Genomic DNA, 15,181 nt, shown 5'->3' on the forward strand with positions numbered 1-15,181 from the left:
AATCCGTATGTAGATGGTATTTAAAGCCTAAGGTTTAATGATATAATCAAGAATGTGTACGTGGTGCGAGTAGAAGTCAGAGGGCATTCTAGCTTTCGGAAGTCAGGAAGAGAAACCAGCAGAGGAGAGTGAGAAAGGACAGCCAGTGAGACAGGGGGAGAGCCAGGAGAGGGAGGTGTGCTGGGAGCCAGGTGATTCACGCGGCTCGGGCAGGAGGAGGCGCTGCCAGTCAAAGAGGACTGGGACTTGATCCTTCAGCTTGGCAGCAGGCCTGGCCCTGGGGAGATGGACCCATGAAGTGGTGGGGCTACAGGCCTGATGGGGTGGCTTCAGGGGAGAGTGAGGGGACAGTATGAAGAAAGCTCCCCTGGGGAGCCTTGTTGTAAAGGGGGAACAGAGAGATGGGGTAAGTGCTGGATAGGCTGCTTTTTCTTTTCTTTTTTTAAGATGTGAGATAGTAGAGTATATTTGTACTCTTATTCATAGGACCTAAAATGTCACCGTTTTCTTGGTTATGGTGATAACTTACCCAGCTTTCCATTTATTTAGCTGTGAAGACGAGCAAATCTACACTGGGTCAAACAGATTTTCCAGGTAAGCAAGACAACTTGTTTATAAATACTGTTTAGCATTTAAGAGCAGGTCATGTTTTGCAGAATATTTACAGCTTTGCCACATGGTGTTTCCTTGGTTATACATAAAACAGAATGTCACTCCTCTCCTTTAATTGACAGTTGCTGATCTGTAAATTTTTATATGTGAAATAGCTCACAGTCGGAAGCCGGCACCTTCCAACGAACCTGAATATCTATGCAAATGGATGGGACTGCCCTATTCAGAGTGCAGCTGGGAAGATGAAGCCTTGATTGGAAAGAAATTCCAGAGCTGCATCGACAGCTTCCATAGTCGGAACAACTCAAAAACCATCCCAACAAGAGAATGCAAGGTGTGGTGACTGCTGGCTTTTGAATTTTCAGGGGAAAGGTGTATTGCTACAAAGGGTTGGCCACATAGATAGATGTTGGGAAGAGAGAATACCACAAAAGTAAGTGATAATTCCTATTTTGAAGAGAAAGAAAATGACTTAACCTTGACATCAAAGGAAAATAATTAAAAGGAGAGGATGAGTTGTATAATGGCTTTGCTGACTTCTTTAATCTTCTTATTTACACAATTAGATATATCTAATATGGAGATATTGTAGAGAATACTGGAAAGAATTAAAGCACTTTAAAGAGAAGTGACGGGAAAGAGGAGTGTCTGAATTCTAGGTTATAAACTAAATATATAAGCTGTTTTATTTGCTAGATTGGTTGTACAGTTCCTTTTCTTTCTTTGGAATTCATTCCCTGTGTAAATTGGTATGCTTGGGTCCTCAGTAGTAAATGTTTATGTAAGACATGGCCTCTCTCTCCAAGAGGTTGACATTCAAATTCATGGCACCAAACCTCTATCTGTGAAAAGCAGTGTGTAACTGAAGGTCAATGAGTGTGATAAAGACTATTCCAGAAGTAGGAGTCACTGAGCCACAGGGATCATTGAAGCGGTTTTAAAATGAGGAAATTGTGGTGCTTGAAGTGCCCTGTCCTTGAAGACTTGATTGGAGCTGGTTAGACAGACAGAAGGGGGCCCAGGTTATTGGCCTCCCGTGAAAGATATTAAGAGAAAGATGTTCTTATAGTCAGTAGGAGGACCACCGGACCTCAGGGTAGGAAGAGAGGGAGGTGATATTGGCGAGTCAAAGTGTGTATGTCTTGAATACCTTGGAGAGTATTTGGATTTTATTCTGTGGGTCTTCATAAGCCTACCCTCCTGAGCAGAGCAGCAGGCAGGAAACAGTATTTCCTTTAGAAAGTTTCATCTAACGGCCATGTGTTGGAGACCAGAGTAAGCAGTTGTTAAAGCCAGAAGGTCCCACCAGGAAGGTGTCGTAGAAGCCCACGGAGGGAGAATTAGTGTGAGGATGGGGGAAGTGGCAGCAGCTGGGGGGTCGGATGGGAGAAGCACTGTGGGGCAGATGTGGCAGAAGTGGACAGCCAGAGGCATCTGATTCCATTTACTGCCAGCTGCTCACAAAGGAGAGCTGCAACTAACAATAATTACCTTATCAAATACGTTATTAGGACGACACTTCTCATAATGGGGCACTATTCCAGAGAGTGCTAATCTTCAGAGAAATGTTCCCTGAGAAAAACACTATTGTGGCCAAATAACTTTGGGAAATATTCCTGAATGAGTTTCTCCTGTAAGTTCACAGCATACACAAGAATGTTGAAAAGTCATGAGCCGTGAAATTTATATAAGTTTTTAATCCATTGTTTCCCAATGCTATTTAATGATGTTCGCAAACTTACTTCAGGAAAGGAGCAATGACTAAACATTATTTCGGGATGCAATCTGGCTTTGGGAATGCAGACCACAATGCAAGAGCTCGTGGTGGGTTGGGTGTGGTTGGTGATTCAGATGTGAAATTTAAATTCTTATGCTTTGGTGTAGAGCACAGAAATCATGGCTAGCATTTTAACATAGGAACAGGAGGAACGTTTTCTTCAAACCTGGGCTTTGTTAAATTTTGCATTTCAGGCCCTGAAGCAGAGACCACGATTTGTGGCTTTAAAGAAACAGCCGGCATATTTAGGAGGAGAGAATCTGGAGCTCCGAGATTATCAGCTAGAAGGTCTCAACTGGCTTGCTCATTCTTGGTGCAAGTAGGTAGAAAAATATGTTTGATGTTTTCTCTACTGTTTCTGGCTTTTTAAAACTGTTAGGTATAAAGAATTACTTCCTTTTCTTGTACATTATAGAAATAAAAAAATTATGTGATTGAAAAGGGCCACTTCTGGGAGTTTTTATGTATATATAATTACCAGTTTAGTCTGAAGTAAAAAGTACTTTGTTATTTAGTTATTTGGGGGTTAATTTCTCATAGCCAGAGACCTATGTCTTACTGTGTTATTTATGAGTATAAATAGCAAGGTAATTTGCCCATATCTTTAGTGGGGAAGGAGTTATTCTCAGAAGAAAGAAGAAAATGTCTTTTTTCCATTCAGTTGTCTTTCTGAGCCAGGGAAACCTTTAATTTTACATAGTGGTGCTGAAGAGTGATGTGACCCCCACCCCCCCTATTGCTGTACAGGCCATCCCTTGTAGAGGAAGTTCTCTGACAGTTGGACTTGTGAAATTATCCTTTACTTTTTTGTAACAAGATCACCATAGTCTTGGAAAAAAGAAAAAGAGAGATGAGACAACGAGGTTTAAAGGTACTTTGAGGCTGTACTCATAAATTTTATTCACCAAATTCAATCGCAAATTCAAGTAGTCCCTAATTACTATGTATTAGGGACCTAGGTAGGCCTGGAGAATTTTTTTTTAAGATTTTATTTATTATTTATTTATTTTTGGCTGTGTTGGGGCTTAGTTGCAGCACGTGGGATCTCTGTTGAGGCATGTGGGATCTTTCGTTGCGGCGTGCGGGCTCTTCGTTGTGGTGCGCGGGCTTCTCTCTAGTTGTGGCATGCAGGTTTTCCCTTCTCTAGTTGTGGCATGTGGGCTCTGTGGTTGTGGTGCACGGGTTCCAGACCACGCGGGCTCTATAGTTTGCAGCACGTGGGCTCTAGTTGAGGTGCGTGAGCTCAGTAGTTGTGGTGCGCGGGTTGCCCCGAGGCATGTGGGATCTTAGTTCCCTGACCAGGGATGGAACCCACGTCCCCTGCATTGTAAGGCAGATTCTTTACCACTGGACCACCAGGGAAGTCCCAGGCCTTGAGAATTTAATAGTGAACCAAGACAAGACAGGATTCCCCTGTCTTCATGGGACATACGGTGTGAGAAGTACCTTTAATGTATGTCTCCAGATTCCTTCCCCCACATGTAAACTCTTAATTTCTTAGTGTTTTATGGCAAAGCAAGAATTCTTATTTCAGAATTAGACTACAGCCTGAAGACAAAAACATGCCAGCTTCTTTTCTCAATGCCGAAAAGATGGTTTTTAAGTTACAGAGGTGCATTTACAATGACTTTCCCAATTGAACCATGTATTACTCTTTGTCTTGTAAAAATTTATGTAATATTTAACGTTCAATATGAGAATCAGAGATCTTGAGGAGATTCAGTTTCTGTGACTGAGAATGGAGTGGAGGTCTGATGTTCTAAATTCCTTGAAAGTTATTTTTGTTTCAGAGAATAGTGAGACCTGATCTTCCTAAAGGACGGTTATAAGCTAGGTGGAGCCTTAAGGAGTTGTGTAACTGACCCTCTTGTTCTGTAGTTGAGGGCTCTTAGGAGCCCTTGTCCAAAGTCACACCATGTAGAGTCGTGAGCCAGCATTTTCTACTTTAAACTAATTCAGAATCAGCTGAAAAGGGCCCAGGCAGCTACTAGGCCCTGGTCATGGGAACCCTGAGTTAAGTAACATGCTGTTTTGGTCTAGTTCCAGAAAAGCAGGCAAATCAATCCAAACTTCCTTTCATGTGTATAAATGGACAGTGGCAGTTTGCTAGGGAGAGGAAATGTTGGAGAAAATTAACCCTGTTTCCTCCCCAGTGGTGTGAAAAGGTGAGAGAAATATGAGGAAAATTACTCAAAGGAATCTCTTCTTGGTGAATTAAATGTCTTGTTTTTCTAATCGATTAAGTTGTCTTTGACTTGAATATTGGTTTTAGTTCTCTCCGGTCCACTGATTAAGCATGTATTATATATGTGTAAACCTCCCATGGCCTGATTTTCAAGAACCTTGTAATATTTTCAGACTTATGGCATACATGCAGTCCTGGTTTCCTGTCAAATGGGCTCTTTTCTATTTCTGGAACATACTTTCCTAACTCTATTTCTTTCAGTTTAAATTAACTTAATTTACTTAAAGGTTTTTTCTTAATATCTTTACAATACTTTTCTATTAGGATCCTGTTGAAATCCTGCCTCCTGCCTGTCTCCTAGAGCCTTGTTTCTCAAAGTGTGGTCCAAGCCATATACCCATAGCACAATATCCAGAAGTACTTGTTAAACAATACAGATTCTTGAGCCCTTCCCCAGATACTCTGATTCAGTAGGTCTGGGGTGGGATTCAGAGATCTGATCTGCAGCCTACCCCTGCTGTAGAGTAGTGTATTTAAAACAAGCTCTGTGTACCTGCAGCATTTAGGTCTAGGGAGCAGTGTATGTAGCATTAAACAACCCAGTGGCCTGCAGTGGAATGGGTGGGCACTTTGAACAAAGGCACATGACTGTCACCCTGTAGGGTTCATCAGCAGTGGGGATAGCCCATCTGCCCTTGCTTTCTGTACTGATGGAACCCAAGGTCATGTGCTTGCATACACCAATATAACAAAACCTGCCTTCTCTGTTACAGGGGATAGATGTAAAAGACCAAAATGCAAGATAAAGAACATACAGTCTGAATAGGCTCTTGTAGTAATCCAAACCTTGATAATACTTAGATTACTTGTTACTCGACTGTCATATGTAGGAGAGTTAATTGCAGAGGAGAGGAAAGACATTAGAGGCTCACAACCCATGTCTTGCTTGGTGACATTGTGAGGCATTGATGCCTTTGCTGTTTGTGCACGTACTGTTTTTTTGTGAACTAATGATCTTTTTGTTTTTTTCTTTCTGCAGAAGTAACAGTGTAATCCTTGCTGATGAAATGGGCCTAGGAAAGACCATCCAGACCATATCATTCCTCTCCTACCTGTTCCACCAACACCAGCTGTATGGCCCCTTTCTTATAGTCGTCCCTTTATCCACCCTCACCTCATGGCAGAGGGAGTTTGAAATCTGGGCACCAGAGATTAACGTAGTGGTTTACATAGGTGACCTGATGAGCAGAAATACGGTGTGTAAACAAAAAGAATTGGGATAGAATCTGTGTTATAAATGTATTTTTGGAAATTGACCTAAAGCCATTATAGCCTTCAGTAAAATTGTGATTCTGACACGGTGCTATGCCCCTGATATTGGGAGATTGATGTATCCCAAAAATACAATTCAGTTAGTCTTAAAAACATATGCTTACTTTGTAAAGAACAGCAACAGCAGTACATGAATGGGAATCTCTTTTAGTTGGATTGCAGTATTAAGTTTTTCTTTCCCCTGTACTTTCAAGACCACTTTATTTATAAAGGATTATAAGATAGAGTTAATGCCTTGTGGAATGTTAATATTATTTTTGCTATTTGAGCAGAGAGATATTACTGAAAATAATTGAGTTCTTAGAGTTTGTTTCCTAACCTTTTAAAATAGTGAGGTGGCATAACTTACAAGAAAGAAATAAAAGGACAGTGAGCCATTTCAGAGCTGCAGAAAAGACAATTATCTGTCTGATACCAAAGTTAACTTGAGCATCAGGAACTTAGAACACATGGGCTTAAGTTTGTCTTTGTCTGGCAAATCTTTTTCTTGATAACAACTTTTTTTAAGGTACTTACTATGTGCCAGGCCCTGTGCTGGGTGCTTTATGTATATTACCTATAATCCTTATGATAATCTTCAAAGTAGATGATATTCTTTCCAATCTCCTGTTAAAGAAATTGACTCAGAGAGTTTAACACTTGTCCCCAGGCCAGCTGGAATGTGGCAGAGCTGGGATTGGGACAAAGACACGTCTGGTCCCAGACCTGTGCTTTTTTACCACTGTGTGTATGTTGGAATAAACTGTTTCTAGGGGATTGCTTATAATAAGAGCAAGCCATCAGGAGTCCTCAACGTTTGAGAGAGATGTTACAACCATATATTACCATGCTAATGCAAATTCATTTTTATTAAATATTTTCATTAAAATTTTCTAACCTAAACTCTGGCAGACTTCATTGCTCTAATTTTGAGTTTCTAAGTCTATAGTAGTTCTTAAGTTTGTTAATCCATTCGTTAACCATTAAAAAAGTTCTAGATTGTGCAGAATTGCTTCAAGCACTACTGCATTGAAAGGTGAAGACAAAGAAAGTGAACTCTAAAAAACTGTGAAATCAGGGACATTTTCTTTTCTTTCCAGTACTCCTTTTCTTTGTTCTTCTTCCCACTTTGTGGTGAGTCCCTGCAGCTCTCCTTGACTTGTCCTCCAGTTCTTAACTTGACAACCAAGCTGTAGGAGCTCTGTCATGGGCCATTGTGCTTGCTGGGTGTCCAGTTAAATACATTATATTATACTTCAGTATGAATGTTAGTTTTTGTGTTCCTTTGCGTTGACGTGATTTTCATTCATATTAAATTGTATTTTCATCCTGTAAGCCTCCCTTTCCTTTTTCTTGGGGGCCACATCGTTCTGCTGTATGATTAATGAAATTTCTGACCAAGCCAGAGGTTGGAATTTGTTTTATTTACTAATAAAAATATGCCCTACCCAAAGAATGATCAAATTGTATTTCCTTAAGAAAGTTCTTATTCTGGGAGATTCCCTAGATAAGTTCAAGTTACCAGGGTTTTAATTGCTGATGAAATGCATTTTTGTGGTCAAATATATCGGGGGTGGAGGGGGGCAGAGGGAGGTGACAATTTATTTGAATTCTGGCAATAAAGTTTTTGCTGCTCCACGATAGATCTTTTAATTCTAACTCATATTGCTCTATACTTTGGTTGCTTAGGTCAGTTTAGAATGTATAAGGTATTCATTAAATTCTAATCAGATTTAATTTTTATTTGGTATATTTATTGCATCTGTCATAAGACTTGCTGGTGATATAGAAAGGTAAAGGTAGAAATTATATCTTAATGATTGTTTTCTCTTATAGATACGAGAATATGAATGGATTCACTGTCAGACCAAAAGGCTGAAGTTCAATGCACTTATAACAACATATGAGATCCTCTTAAAAGATAAGGTGTGTAATTGGTAACCAAAAGGCTAAATTTTCGAGTGTGACTTGTCCAAATGATGGGGTCTTTGCCTCCCCCTTGCCATGTTACTTTTCTTTTCGTATTTAAAAAAAGCAAACAAGTGAACAAACAAAAAAATCCATGAAGAATATTAAGGTTATTAGAAAATAAACAGAACCTTACAGTTGAAGGGGACCTTGGGTCACCTAAGCCAATTGAATTAAATAGGTGAAAGGGATTGAGGCCAGTAACTTACTGGAGATTCTAGTGAGTCATTGGAAGCTGGTCTTGAGTGCCCTCTCAGGTACTTCCCATCTTATTATTAAGCATTTCTCCAGAACAGATGTTGTGTAAGGGTCTCTGAGGAGGAGGACAGAAAAATGAATCTCTTAAAATTATCTCCTTCCCACAGTTACTAAGAAATGTATGTGCCAGGTGATCCCAGTGGTGATAATAAGCATAAACAAGTGCAATTTGGTGGCTCTTGGTGTTTCTGTGCTTCAAGGTTGGGGTGGAGAATAGGCAGAGAAGAATCTTGATTAAGGAGAGACTGCAAAATCATGTATTTTTTGTTTTTGTGTTGTTTTTGCCCAGCATACCAGTTTTTGTGTTTTCACTTTGAGGCATGCAGCAAAACCTGGCCTAAAAGACCCCCCCTATAGCTTTTAGAGGATGATCTGCTCTTTTGAGTAGACACCAATCTGTTAACTAACGGAATAAACAGAAGAGTCCTGATATACTTTAAGTCAGTGAAGAATAAATGTTTCTATGTATACCTTCGTGATGGTATTTGTACAGAGATAATTAACACTTGAAAGTACTTTTGGGTTCCCTTCTGACCTGGTGGCTCGTTCTGTTTTGTTTTTACTTTAGACTGTGCTGGGCAGTATTAACTGGGCCTTTCTGGGAGTGGACGAAGCCCATCGGTTGAAGAATGATGACTCTTTATTGTATAAAACTCTGATTGATTTCAAGTCCAACCATAGGCTCCTGATTACGGGGACCCCTCTTCAGAATTCCCTCAAAGAGCTCTGGTCCTTGCTGCACTTTATTATGCCGGAGAAGTAAGCTCCTTCCTATGTGTTTCAAAAGATGCTAGAATGTCTGAAATGCCAATGCTCTTTAACTTTTTTAGTAAACCTTAGGGAAAACAGATGGCATGGTTTGGGGAAAGCAAAGCATTGAAGCAGCAACAAAAGTAGTAAAATGTTTCATAACAAATGATAGAAAGCTCAGAAATCAGTCTGTTAAGAAAGAAAGCATACTGTCTACCAAACATTTGAATCATTTAATGCTTTGGGGGAAATAATTGATAAATAGGAAACATCACACCTTCTCCCTGTTGTTATAAGGTGATCAATATAATTGAAAAAAGTATACGAGGTACACAATCTGACAAGTATTAAAAGATATCTTAAATCTAACCTTTTGATAACAATAGCACTGGGTTTAGGTCTCATTAAAATCTAACTTAGTAAAGAATTGTGGAATATCTTTACTGAAAAGATTTTTGTGGGGAAGATGGTATGCACGTTTCATAAAACTTAAAATTATCCATTGGTGTTCAATGATACTTAAAATGAAATCTAAATTCTTTACCCTGATTTGGAATACCGTACTTAGTCTGACCCATCTCATACCAGTTTCTCCATTACTAATTGTGCTCCAGCCATTCTGGCCATATTTCTGTTCCTTTAACATGCCAAGCATTGCTATTCTTTTTGTCTGGAATGTTTTTTCTCCTCCTTATCTTCATATGGCCAGTCACTTATTAACATCTTTGCCTCAGCTTATATGACCACCTCCTTTTAGAGGTCTCCTCAGACCACTGAACCTCAAGTTCCTTATCAGACATGCTTATCATCCATACCCCGTTTTATTTTCTATATGGCACCTTTCTCTTTTTCATTTATTTCCTCATTCATACCATGTCATTAATTAAATTATGCATTCAGAAGTAGCAGAGATCTTATTTACTTTATTCATCCGTGGTCCACATTGCCTAGAATGGTACCTGGCATGCAGTAAACAGTTAAATTGAGAGTTGTCAAATTGACAGGTAAATGCTCCACAGTTTTTTTTTTTTTTTTAATTTAGAAAAGACTTGAGTGCCTACTGTATGCCATAAACTGAACAAATAGAGAAATGGTCCCTTTCCCCATGTGTTACCTTTTTTTTTAAATAGCCTATTGGGATATAATTTACATACCATAAAATGTACCATTGTAAATATACAAATTAATATTTTTTTAGTAAATTTATAGAATTGTGCAACCATCACCATTACCTACTTTTAGAATATTTTCCTCACTGAAAAAAGTTCCCTCTTGTCTGTTTGTAGTTAATCTCTGCCTCAACTTCTAGCCGTAGGCAATCACGAATCAGCTTTAATCTCTAGAGAATTTACCTTTTCTAGAAATTTCATCTAAATTGAATCCTAATAAGTAGTGTTTTGATTTTGGCTGCTTTTATTTAGCATAATAATTTTGAGATTCTCCCATGTTACAGAGTTTATTAGGAGTTATTTTCTTATTATGGAGTGATATTCCATTGTATGCACATCCAGTCACCAGTTGATGGATGTTTGGATTGCTTCAGTTTTGGATTATTTTGTCTTTGTGTGGACGTATGACTAGATCTATAGGAGTGAAATTGCCAGGTTGTTCAGAAAGTGTACATTTAACTTAAGAAACTACCGGCTGTTTTCCAAAGAGACTGTACCATTTTATATCCTCAGCAGAAATGTTTGACTTTTCTAGTTTGTCTGTATCATCACCAATACTTGGTGTATTGTCAGTCTTTTGGATTCTAGCTCTTCTGGTGGATGTGTAGTGGTATCTCATTGTGTTCTGACTTGCATTTGTATAATGACTAATAATATTACACATCTTTTCCTGTGTTCATTAGCCATTTGTATATCTTTGGTGAAATATCTGTTCAAATCTTTTACCCATTTTTCAATTGGATTTTTTGCCTTCTGAGTTGAAGAGGTTTTTATTTTTATTTTTTAAGTAGTCTATATTGAAGTGCTTTATATTAGACTCAGATCTTCTCTAAGTAAAGGCTGTAATACTTCATTTCTCCAATGCAGGTGGATGCCTTTTATCTTTTGCCTTATTGTACTGGCTAGAACCTCCATGTTGAGTAGAATTGGTGGGAGTAGGATGTTACAGAATTTTTGTTAGGCACCCTTTATAAGGTTGAGGAAGTTTTCTTGTAATTCCTAGTGAGTGATGAATTGAGTGTTGGATTTTGTCATGTGCTGTTCTTTACCTGTTGAGGTGACCATGTGGTTTTTGCTGTTTATTCTACCAGTATGGTATGTAACATTAGTTCCTTTTTAGATTAAGCCAACCTTTTATTCCTGGGATAAATCCGAGTTGGTCAGAATGTTTAAGATTTATGTTACTTGTTTTTAAAATATTTGATTAGGATTCTCAGTGTTGCCTTGTGAGCTTTAGCTTCTGTTTGTGGGAAAATTTTTAATGACTATTTCTGTTTCTAGTTATAGGTCTATTCAGGTTTTCTATTGCATCTTGACTTAGTTTTGTTAATTTGTGTCTTTCTGACAATTTGTTTATTTCATCTAAGTTGTCTAATTTGTTGGCATAAAGCTGTAGTATTTCCTCATAATCCTTTTAATTTTTGAAGGATCAATACTGATCTAAATAATTTTTTGATTATGGCAATTTTGTGTCTCATCTCTTGGTCTTTTTAGGTAAAGCTTTTAACAATTTTGGGGATGTTTTCAAAGAAACTGGCTTTGGACGTTATTTTGTTTTTTTCTCTATTTTAGAATTTCATTTATTTCTACTCTCATTTTTATTATTGCCTTCCTTTGTTTTTCATTTAATTTTCTTGTTTTCTGTTTTCTTAAGATGAAAGCTTAGATTATTGATTTAAGTCTCTTTCTTCCTTTTCTCAATATAGGTACTTAAAAGTATAGGTTCCCCCCATGTCCTACTTTAGCTGCATCCCATAAATGTTGATATCTTGTGTTTTTGTTTTCATTCAGTTTCACCTATTTTTGAATATCTCTTTTGGCTTTTTCTTTCATGCATGGCGGTTTTTTTTTTTTTGAGAAGTATGTTATTTAATTTCCAAATATTTAATTATTTCCCAAATGATCTGTAGTTTACTTTTATCTTAGAGAACATGCTTTAAATGAATTGTTACTTGTTATATGCTCTAGTATGTTTTCTGTCTTGGAGAATATATTCCATGTGTACTTGAAAAGAATAATGTTTATTCTGCTTTTGTTGGGTAGAATTCTATAAGTGTCCATTAAGTCAACTTGGTTAATAGTCTTCCTTCTGTATCTTTGCTGACTTCATGTCTAGTTGTTCTATCAGTAATTGAGAGTGAAGTATTTTAATATTTAACTACAGTTGTTGAATGACCTACTTCTTTCAGTTCTGTCAGTTTGGGGGTTCTGTTGTTAGGTATGTGCACATTTGTATTTGTTACATATTCCTGATTTATTGACCTTTTTATCATTATAAAATGTCCCTCTTTATCTTTAGTAATATTTCCTGTTCCTTAGGTCTATTTTGATTTTCTTATAGCTCCTCAGCTCTCTTCTGGTATCTGTTTGCATGGAATACTATTTTCCATTGTTTTACTTTGAACCTGTTTATTTGGGTCTAAAATGTGTCTCTTATAGACAGCTAACAGTTGGATCTTCCTTTTTTCTCTAGTTAGACAATCTCTGCCTTTTGGTTGGAGTATTTAGTTCATTCACATTTAATGTAATTATTGATATGGTTGGATTTATGTCTGCTATTTTGCTTTTTCCCTCTGTATGTCATATTTCTTTTTTGTTTCTTTCTTACCGCCTTCTTTTGTTTCAACAAGTAGTTTTTAGTTTTCCATTTAGATTCTTCTGTTAATTGATTTTTTTAAGTTTTATTTTGTAGTGGTTGCTCTAAGGTTTTTAGTGTATACATCTTATCACAATTTTCTTAAAATTAATACTGATTTAATTTTGGTAAAATATAGGAACTTTTCTGCATCATAGTTCCATTTTCACCTCCTTCCTTGTGTTGTAAACCTAGGTCATCCGAGCTTCAGTAGTTGTGGCTTGCAGGCTCTAGAGCGCAGGCTCAGTAGTTGTTGCACATGGGCTTAGTTGCTCTGAGGCATGTGGGATCTTCCTGGACCAGGGATCGAACCCATGTCCCCTGCCTTGGAAGCCGGATTCTTAACCACTGTACCACCAGGGAAGTCCCTTCCCCTTTTTTTTTTTTTGCGGTACGCGGGCCTCTCACTGTTGTGGCCTCTCCCGTTGCGGAGCACAGGCTCCGGACGCGCAGGCTCAGCGGCCATGGCTCACGGGCCCAGCCGCTCCGCGGCACGTGGGATCTTCCCAGACCGGGGCACGAACCCGCGTCCCCTGCATCAGCAGGCAGACTCTCAACCACTGCGCCACCAGGGAAGCCCCCTTCACCTTTATTTTTGAAGAGTAGTTTAAGACTCTTCAGGAGATGGATAGAGAAACTTGACTACTCTGATTATGCATGCGCTCACTATAGCTGTTAGTAGAACAGGCCTAGACTGTTTCCTTTTTTGCAGGTATCCTCACTATAGTATGCTTCTGAGAGAGGAGGCCCCTCTGCACCCCTGCTCCCTATGCCTTCCGTTAGAACAGGGTTTCTCAACCTTAGCACTATTGACATTTTGGGCTGGATAATTCTTTTTTACAGTGGGGGCTCTCCTTTGCATTATATGATGTTTGACAGCATCCTTGTCCACTACCCACTACATGCCAGAAATGACTCAGTTGGGACAACCAAAAATGTCTTGCAGCATTGCCAAGTGTACCCCAGAGGGGCAAAATTACCACCAGTTGAGAAGCACTACGTGAGCGGGTTCCTCAGTTCTTCCCACATTGCTCATTCTGTCCTCCTCCACCCTCCCCACCTCGTCTCACTGCTAATCTTTTGCCTGTCCTGTTTCCTGCTCACCTGGATCCTCTGTTCCTTCCATAGAGCTCTGTTAAGTCAACAGTAGTCACCTTTCTGAGGAGGGAGGCAGTTGCCCCCTTCTCTTTTTGAACATTGTATCCATTCTGTAATGAATACCCTGTCCATCATGTATTAGCAGAAGCCCATGTTTTTATAAAGTGTGCTTTTCAAAGGTTATATGTGCTGTAAAACAAATAGATAATGTATAAAAGTTTAGAGACAGTGGGGGTATCAATTATTAGTTATTAATCTTTGTTTTCTGAAATGGATAAGAATTTTCATGTATATTACTTTATAGTTTTTATATTGTTTTCTCATATCTAATTTTTGATACACTCTATACGTTTAGCCTCAGATTGTAATAAGAATATGCTATCGTAGAGAGATGATGAAAATGTGTCTCATATCACACGGTTAATAAGTGGGTGGACTGAGTTCAGTTTCTGGTCTTCTGTGACCGAGGCCAATGTCCTTTAAACTTCAAATTCTAAGAGAAATAGTGCATCCTTCATAGCACCACTGAGATGAACTAAAAGCATTCTACATAGTAGGGATCTTGAGGCACTATGGGAACATATGTGCTTGATATTTAGAAAAAGAAATGTGATGCCTAGTTTCCTCCAATGAATGATTAGCTAAGATTTGCCCTTCTGTACTTGGCTACTGAAGTGGATGGTAGGGATTTTGGCTCCTAAATGGCCATAATTCATTTTTTGTTGCTGTTAAGCACCTGTGGCATTCCACCCAGCATGGGCTACGTTTTGGAAAGAGAGGAACTTTGAATTACTTTTTCCATTAGAGATGATCCTTCCGATAGTGTCTGCCAAAGTTTTCCATATGGCCAGTTGGATTACTTATTGAAGGATGGATTGGGGTTAGAGATGCACTGTGTGTGTGTGTAAGAGAGGCTTTTCTCTTTGCAAACTTTGTTTTTAAAACATTATTATTTTCAAACATTTTTAAAAAAACATTATTTTTCACAAAGATGCGTGTATAAGAAGGAAACCCATTAGTTAAGGAGTGGAGATTTTCCTTTATTTCTGCCTGAGCTTACTGTGTGGATGACAAATCCTGTGAAGTATTTTCCCCACCCTTAGTGGTAGTTTCTGAGGTTCATTATGGCTCTATACAACCATTTGTTCTTTTTAAGGAAATGATCCACTGAAGAATTGTTATTGTACAGAAGAGAATTAGGTTTGCTCAGGTAACTTCTGGACTCTCCCCTCCTCAACTGTGATAGGCCGTTGTTCTCAACATCCAAAAGTTAGTCGTCTTTTTAACCAACTAAAATGCTGTTTCCTTTGTGCAGAGTCAGTCTGAGCACCTTTCCTGCATGGCGGCTCTGGCCAGGAGCCTACCCTTACTGTATGTTGTTAGTACCCTTATTATAGGTATATATCAGTGAGCCACTT

General features: G+C 38.6%; 1 protein-coding gene across 8 annotated transcripts in view; it reads left to right on the forward strand.

The window, feature by feature from the left end:
* CHD2 (chromodomain helicase DNA binding protein 2) overlaps window positions 1–15,181 on the forward strand; it is a 142,850-nt gene that overhangs the window by 53,720 nt on the left and 73,949 nt on the right. For 7 of the 8 annotated variants that reach the window (XM_060005483.2, XM_060005484.2, XM_060005482.2 and 4 more), the window contains 6 exons: window positions 550–594; window positions 768–946; window positions 2,584–2,708; window positions 5,614–5,830; window positions 7,722–7,811; window positions 8,680–8,870. In XM_060005483.2, the coding sequence (XP_059861466.1) occupies window positions 550–594; window positions 768–946; window positions 2,584–2,708; window positions 5,614–5,830; window positions 7,722–7,811; window positions 8,680–8,870 (847 nt within the window). Of the gene's footprint in view, window positions 1–549; window positions 595–767; window positions 947–2,583; window positions 2,713–5,613; window positions 5,831–7,721; window positions 7,812–8,679; window positions 8,871–15,181 lie in introns of those variants that run through there. The other variant, XM_060005488.1, reaches the window with a different exon arrangement.

The sequence above is a fragment of the Delphinus delphis genome, chromosome 2, assembly GCF_949987515.2.
Source record: "Delphinus delphis chromosome 2, mDelDel1.2, whole genome shotgun sequence".
Lineage (NCBI taxonomy): Eukaryota > Metazoa > Chordata > Mammalia > Artiodactyla > Delphinidae > Delphinus > Delphinus delphis.